At 35.0% G+C, this 7751-nt stretch overlaps 1 protein-coding gene across 5 annotated transcripts; it reads left to right on the forward strand.

Annotated features, from left to right (window-relative positions):
* The first annotated feature begins 355 nt into the window (after positions 1-355).
* Positions 356-3691, forward strand: LOC148601221 (uncharacterized). Of its 5 annotated transcripts, none has more exons than XM_088555900.1 (2): positions 356-380; positions 1493-3691. In XM_088555900.1, the coding sequence occupies exons 1-2, from the start codon at positions 378-380 to the stop codon at positions 3182-3184; spliced, it is 1695 nt and encodes a 564-aa protein (XP_088412026.1). In that variant the 5' UTR covers positions 356-377; the 3' UTR covers positions 3185-3691. The 5 variants fall into 5 exon arrangements, with proteins under 5 accessions (XP_088412026.1, XP_088412027.1, XP_088412028.1 ...); XM_088555901.1 differs by lacking the exon at positions 356-380 and adding an exon at positions 465-567; XM_088555902.1 differs by lacking the exon at positions 356-380 and adding an exon at positions 508-567 and having other exon boundaries at positions 1471-3691.
* The last annotated feature ends 4060 nt before the right edge of the window (positions 3692-7751 follow it).

Below are 7751 nucleotides of genomic sequence, written 5' to 3' on the forward strand. Positions count from 1 at the left end.
AACACCTTTAAAAATAGGTTTGTAAAGCTACAAACATATCATATAAAATCACTTGGGACAATCTTAGATGAACAGTGAGATACAATAGGTACAACTTATAATATACAAAGTTTAAATATATCCTAAAAAGCTTTAAAGTTCGTCTTGTACAGCTATTTATAGTGAGATCTGTCCTGTTTAATATTTACCCTGTGAATATTTGAATGTTTGAATGTTTTATAATAATTTTGCAATACTTGTTAGTCGGAGATAAAACTGATACATGTATGTTGATTGGTATCACGAAAATTTTTGGATACATTGTAAGTAGGAAACGTAGGCTTACTGGATATTCCAAATACAGATATTGGACATGGTTACACTGAATCGTTGATATAATGGTACGCCCTGTTATGGTTTGTTTCGTAATTTTGCAAGCGCAAGGGATAATATTTTTTACGGTTAATGCTAGTTGATAGTATATCAGATTCTTCTGTAGTCAAGGTGTCCGTAACTATGTTAGTGACACACTTGAGAAGTTTAACATTTGTTTTTTAACACTTCTGGATACTATCACAATTATGCCGGGTAAGAAATATTAAATTTCTTTAAATTGGTTATCAGCGTCTGATATTGTAACAACTATGTAAGACATTTGGTAAGAATGGAACCATGCTATGTTTATAAATTAATACATTTTTAACTCATATTGGTCTTATGGCGTATCATCCAATGACTACGATAGGCTTATGCTCGAGGGTTGTTATCACCCAAGGTAGGTAACAAAGTTAACACGATATGAAGACTATGTATTTATTTATTTATCAGATATATAGGTGGATTATTAAAGTTTTTCAAAATGTGGTTCCAGGCTGTAAGTGATAATTTCCTTGCCCACAAAATGCACGAAATTTTATTCTTTTATTTTCTTCAAATTGAATCACATATTTCGTTGACATAAAGGTACGTACTTGCGTAAACTCCGTCCATGATTAATAGCATTTATTCAGCCTTAATAATTAGATACTAACATACAGAAGCGGAGGCAAATGACTCAAAGAAATCTGAAAGAAACGACATCTATTATAAATTAGGTATTAAAGTTTGTTATTGAGTAAAATGAATGTTCGTACATGTCAGTCTTATCGAATATTTTTTAGACCATCAAAAAGGGAACACTATCTTGTAAGTTAACTTTAAGCCTATGAAGGGTATACATGTTTTACTAAATCACCAGTAACTTAGCATGATACATTATGCAAAGCGCACAATCATGTGCAATTCTAAGTCATCAGTTCTAATTTTGAATTTTTCGTTAGTACTTGTTCTTGCATGTATACATTGTCATACGTGTTTCTATTTTTTAAGTTGTTTCTTTTCGTATTTTGTTTTATTGTTTTTGTTTGTTTGTTTGTTTGTTTATTTTTGTATTTTTTTTATTATTGTTTTGTAATGTGTATTTTTTATTTCTGTTTTGTTTTCCATTAACAGCTGTAGTTTTGTTTTTCTCCAGCTTCAAGAATGGACCTGTGCTAAAATGACGGACTTCAAAATAAATTGTGGCCCTTGTTCTAGAAAGAAGAACTGTTCGGTTGCCTACAAGCGCTGCAAAGACTGTGATGACTATTTCTGTTTGACATGCCATCGTAATCATGGGACATTTAAACCGCTTCTTCAACATAAAGTCGTTGATTATGATGAAGAAAAACATGACAAAATTGCCTTAAGTTCTACTGAAAGCTGTTCGTTACATGACAATGGTAGGTTCGAACACTTCTGTATCACGCATAACAGATTGTGCTGTAAACTATGCGTTAAAGGTCGACATAAAACATGTCGGGAAATTCACTCGATTGAGGCCGTCGCAGACGGTTTTAAGCGTTCTTCACTCAACCAACAGTTTCAGAAAGACTTGAATGTTACAAGAGTAGGTTTGAGCGCCGTGTTGAAACAGTTCGAGAAAGACAGGGCCAAACTAGACAAGATTTCACAGCATATTGAAAAACAAGTCAAGTACTTCAAATCAGAGATCATGAAACACATCAGCAACCTTGAAAAAGACATGTTGACTGAGATAGAATCAACATTTTCAAAACTTGCACCAACAATCGAAAGATACAAAAATGGGACAAATCTTTGCATTACTACAATAAACGAAATCGATGATAAGTATGAACTGGCAGCAAAATTAGATTCCGATAGCGAAACATTTCGTCTTGTTAAATATTTTCACGACAACATTCTACCAAATATACACTCTTTTCTGGATAAAACGAAAGAATTTGAACTTCCTGTCATAGAGTTTAATAGGTCAGACATTATGTTCAAAATGGAATCTATGGGAACAATTCGAATAAGTCATAAATTTGACCATCCAACTGAAAGATATAAATACACACCACCACAAAAACAGATATATGTTCCGCGCAAACTGAAGTTCGAAAAGACGTTCATATTAGAGAAAACATTTCCTTACACGTCATCAGAAATAACGGGAATGGGCGTTACAAGAGATGATCGCTTAATACTATGTAATCGTGCCGAGTCTAGTTTATGGCTTTGTTCACAGGATCTGCAAGACAGAAGCGACATTCGATTGATTGGGACTCCTTGGGCAATTGCTGTGGAATCGGATATTGATGAAGGGTGGGTTACTATACCAGAAGAAAATTCAATACAACGTGTTGAATTTCCGAGTATGGCAGCCGATAAACCACTAGGTGTCGCTAGCGGATGCTTCGGCATTGCTCTGGTCGGTGACAATATTGCATTAGGGCGTTGGGGCGAGGTACAAATAATAAACAGGGAAGGAGTATGTCTAAAATGTCTTGATGTGGGCAAAAGCACCATTCATTGCCTTTTACTCGGGGCGAATTGGTCATTATTCTGCTGCGAGGGAGATGAAGGTAGACTCCATTGTATAAGAGTCCAAAATGGAACTACTAAGTTCTCATATAAAACCGATGAGTTCAAGTGGCCAGTGAGTGTTGTGACTGATATCCATGACAATTTATACATACTTGGCTTGAAGTCCCACAACTTACATCGCACTGAATCGAACGGGAAATTCCGAGATGAACTTCTCAACGAATCAGATGACCTTGACTTTCCCCGATGTATGACCTTCAACAAGAATTATTCAAAATTATTTGTTTCGAATAATCTTGGAAAGAGTGTTTCCGTTTATACCTGTAAATATGTTTGATAGGTTCTGTGATACAAGTACAATTTTGCATGTATACGCTAGATAACATTCACGTTTTGACTGATCTTGTACAACAAAACATTCTCAACATCTAAGAATATCAACATTCTTATTATTCCAATACATTTTAAACTGAAATAGTCATTTAGAAAAAAAAAATCATACTTTGCATGCTTCCTTTCTTCTTCAAAAAGTGTAAATTTTTATGCACATATGTTTTAGGTAATTTTAGAACTAAAAACATGCACTGGCAAGGCAAAATGATATAATGTATCTAAGTACATGTACGTGTTAACTGTTTTTCTTTGACATCCTTCGGAGGTCCTCCTAATTTTGGTTTTATGGAGGTATGCACTACATTTAAAGCAGCTTATATTTTCATTTTCGTTAATTTTTATTTCTTTTGAAATATGCCTTAACTTTGAATTATTTCTACTAAACTGTACTTTTCAGGTATAATTTTATTTGATATCCACAAATAAAATGCATTAAATATTGAATGTGCAATAGGTATTGACTGATTGCAACAATCAATTGTTTTACAAATCTTTTTATTGTGTGTTGTAAATGTAAACATATAGCAAACGTCCCAACATCTGGATATGTGGTGCTGCCATTTCCCTCCCAACAACTGCCATTTCCTTCATAACATCTGGATATTCGGGCCTGCCAATTCCCTCACATCTGGATATGCGGGGCTATCATTTCCTTCACAACATCTAGATATGCGGGGCTGCCATTTCCTCCACAACATCTGAATATGAGGGGCTGCCATAAACCTTCAAATGGGTTTAAATACTGAATCCAAACACGGGGGCTTGCTCCTACTATCAAACATGCAGCCCCACTAGTATATAACCTATACTAGTGGGCTGCATATTTGATAGTGGGAGCAAATCCCTGAGTAGGTTGTATACTAGAAGGGCTGCATATTTGATAGTGGGAGCAAGCCTCTGAGTAGGTTATATACTAGAAGGGCTGCATATTTGATAGTGGGAGCAAGCCTCTGTGATCCAAGGCCAGTCAACCACATGAAAAATCCATATCCATGTATCAAAAACTAATATAAGAAGATTACTCTTTATATTAACTACTTTGAAGGCAGTAAAAACCTATTTGGCTGAAAATTCTATGTATTTCGATATCAAGAAAATTTCTTAAAATTAACTCTTGGCAGTAGTTGTTGAATTAGAGTAAGAATGGAATGAATTTAATGAACTCTAAATTGACAAAAATCTGGGCATTTGAACTAGTTAATAGCTGTATGGTTATTAATGAGCTGTAAAGCATGTATGATTCAATATACAAAGTTGTGGTGTCCTCTGTGAAAGACAAATATGAACAACAATTAAAACATTAAAAAAATAATAAAAGTCTGCAACAAACATCTTACTTACAATTGCTGAGAGTTAATTATAACCGAACTTCACCAGTATATGTTGATCTACATCATACATGTACCTAAAGCCAAAATCGAACGTTGCAATGTACATAATTAACATTATTTGACAACTTAATTGTTCTTAAAATATAATAGAAAAAGGCAAGCTTACCAGGCTTAATAGAAAAATTGCTTTTCATTTGTTTAATCATATTAATACAAGAAAAATATTATACTGAAAAAAATCTTCCTTTTTCTCCTGCCTTTCTCACTGTCATTATTATCTACATCTAAGATCTCTATGATCTCTTCCATTACCCTTGAATTGTTGACTGACACATCCTGGTCATTGAAGAAAATTTCAACATCAATCATATTTAAGGATTTATGTAATTAAATATGTTGATGCAGTTTTAAATTTCACATTGCACATTAACTTGTGTTAATAAGTATAAAATATAAACTTAAACCTATTTATTAATATTCATACCATCTATATATAGCTATCTATTAGTGTGGATTAAATTTATGATAATTTATTTTGCATGTAACGGGTCTTTTGATTGGTTGACAATTTGTTCTTCTTTCAGCTGATAGATGTAATTTTTGCCGTGTGACCAACGTCAGCAGTGTTTTTCATGATATCTTTCTTAAAAATAGGATAAATCATTAAAATTATATGGACTGACTGTACTATTTTTGGATCTATTCGAAATAACCTCAATGCATGTGGTGCATTCTGAAAATAATGTGCATCACATTCTTGTGGTTATTTCTTCTAAGACCGAATTAATATTAGTCATTCCTTAAAGGGATAAAACAAGTGTGTTAAGTTACTTTATCATGTGACAATAACATACTGATCAATACTTTTAAACAGTCTATTTATATTTATGAAACATTTTTCATATCCATTATAATCCAAATTGCAATAAAATACCAAATCCAAAGGGTACAAGTCCCTGGGTGTTCAGGATGGCTACATCAGCATCATCGAGGGCTTTATCCCCATCGCTTAGGGCATCAACAACTACAGGATCACTATCAACATTGTCTGGGGCATCACCAGGGGCAATGTAACAAACGTCTGGAGCATGACAACTAGGGGCTCCTCATCATCATAATTGTCTGAAACGCGATAATAGTAATTTATAAATTCTGGAGCAAATGAAGAAAAAGAAAACCAGATTTCAACAAAAATCACTTCAAGCACCACTAGGTATGACGTCGGAGTTTTGTCATATAGAATACAAACCCCTTCTTACAATAACACAAAATGACCACGAGGTATTCAACACCTGTAGTGGAAACCAACACACATTAATACATTAGTAAAACTAATTTTAGGAATAGACATGCCAAGGATGATTGTGGCCAAGTTTCATCAAATTATGTTCAGTGGTTTCAATGTAGAAGGCTTGTCAAGAATTATTAACGTCAGAAAACGACGACGGACGCCAAGTGATGACAAAAACGAATAACTGACGACACAAAGTGATACCAAAAGCTCGCATTACCAGGCCCTTGTCGAAAAATATTAAGTTCCTAGTAAAACAATGGTTAATGATCTCTTTCTATAATTATCTTTTGTATTGATATGACTATTGATTTACCTATTTATAATTTTATTCATGTAACAGCTTTTTTCTGCCGAATCGTTACCACCGGAACATTCAAATTCAGTGGAAGAGGGATGTTTAGCGCGCTGTAAAATCTCGATTTTACCCACCATTTTGTTTGAAATGCCTGTACCAAGTCAGGAATATTACGTGTACCAATAATATTCGGTGGTGAATAACTGTTTTTTTTTGTTTTGTTTTGTTTTGTTTGTTTTGGATTTGAGTTTGGATCGCGATTTTTTTATTAACTAACGTGCAGATAAACTAGAACATAATATATATTTACTCATCTCATCTAATTAAGAGCCCTTACCCTTTGTGTTCTCCTTGAAGGCATTCAAATTTGTTCTTCCCACTGATCTGCATATTCCGTATTCTCTCCAGCATGGTAGTTGAACATTTAACAAAAGCAGGATAGTCTCCTTATCAGTAATACTTCTTTTCTCACACCTTTGGTTGAATACGTTTTGATGGCATATACCTTTGACTGATTGATTGATTATTAGGGTTTAACGTAGGGTGGGTAGGGTCGCTCAATTTAGCCTCCTGTGGCGGACTGCGAAGGTTCCTGCTCCTATCGAATACCACAGCAGGGTTCTTTAACGTGCGAGGAACGTGGCATCTTTCCCAACACGGTGCACCACTATGGTTTGCGGTCAAGTTTTCCGTATTATAGCCTGACAACCCCAGCATATAACACGCCAGGGGTACATCATTCCACCACCTGGGGCACACATCCCAGTTGTTCTGTGGGCAGAGCGCCTAGCCTTTTACAACAAGCTTAGAGCTGCTGCAGGCCAATTCTTTTGACACCCGGACCTGCACGGGGCCATATAGCTCGAGACGTATGCTTTTACAGTATACACATAAACAAGTAAAAATCTTGCGCTTCTTTTGTCAGAGAACATTTTAGGCTTTAATTTTACAGATCTGGAAAAAAACCTTTCAAGATTTGGGTTGACATCATTTATATTTCTTGTAGCTGTTGTAGGACAAATTTATTCCAACCTATTTTTGTTGACAGACTGTTTGGAATATTTATTGCAGTTTCTTCCTGCGTAAATACTTCTTCTACGCGTCTGGTGGTCATATTATCAATGGCATCTTTTCTTTTAAAGTCCTTCGTATGCTTTATCTAAAAACTTTGTATTGAATGCAAGTCTTTCACATATTTTGTGTTTATTTTTTTATTCGTATTGCTATGTGTCTACCTCGTGTGGTACGGTTGCGGTCACTTCTAACCTCTCTTAAATTCAGTCAGAACCTGTCAGGAAAACTGTTATACGAGAGTAGATAGAACAGAAATCCTGATATATATTGACTGGGTCTGACAGAGGCTGTCCTGGGTCAGGACATAGTTTGCACTATTCCCTGACAATCCTGACAGAAAATTTCCTGGGTCGTGAAATACGAAAAGCTGTTCTAAACTGTTATACCCCTGGACAGTCTATCAATCAGAACTCTTCAACCTTTCTAGTTACACCGAAGAACAACCTCGGAGGAACTAAGCGGAAGCATCTGTCCGGAATTTTGACTGATCTGATTCTAAAATCGTAGTTGTACTTGT

This window comes from Perna viridis, chromosome 12 (assembly GCF_037379345.1).
Source record: "Perna viridis isolate PV_CMFRI_1.1 ecotype Kerala chromosome 12, ASM3737934v1, whole genome shotgun sequence".
Classification (NCBI taxonomy): domain Eukaryota; kingdom Metazoa; phylum Mollusca; class Bivalvia; order Mytilida; family Mytilidae; genus Perna; species Perna viridis.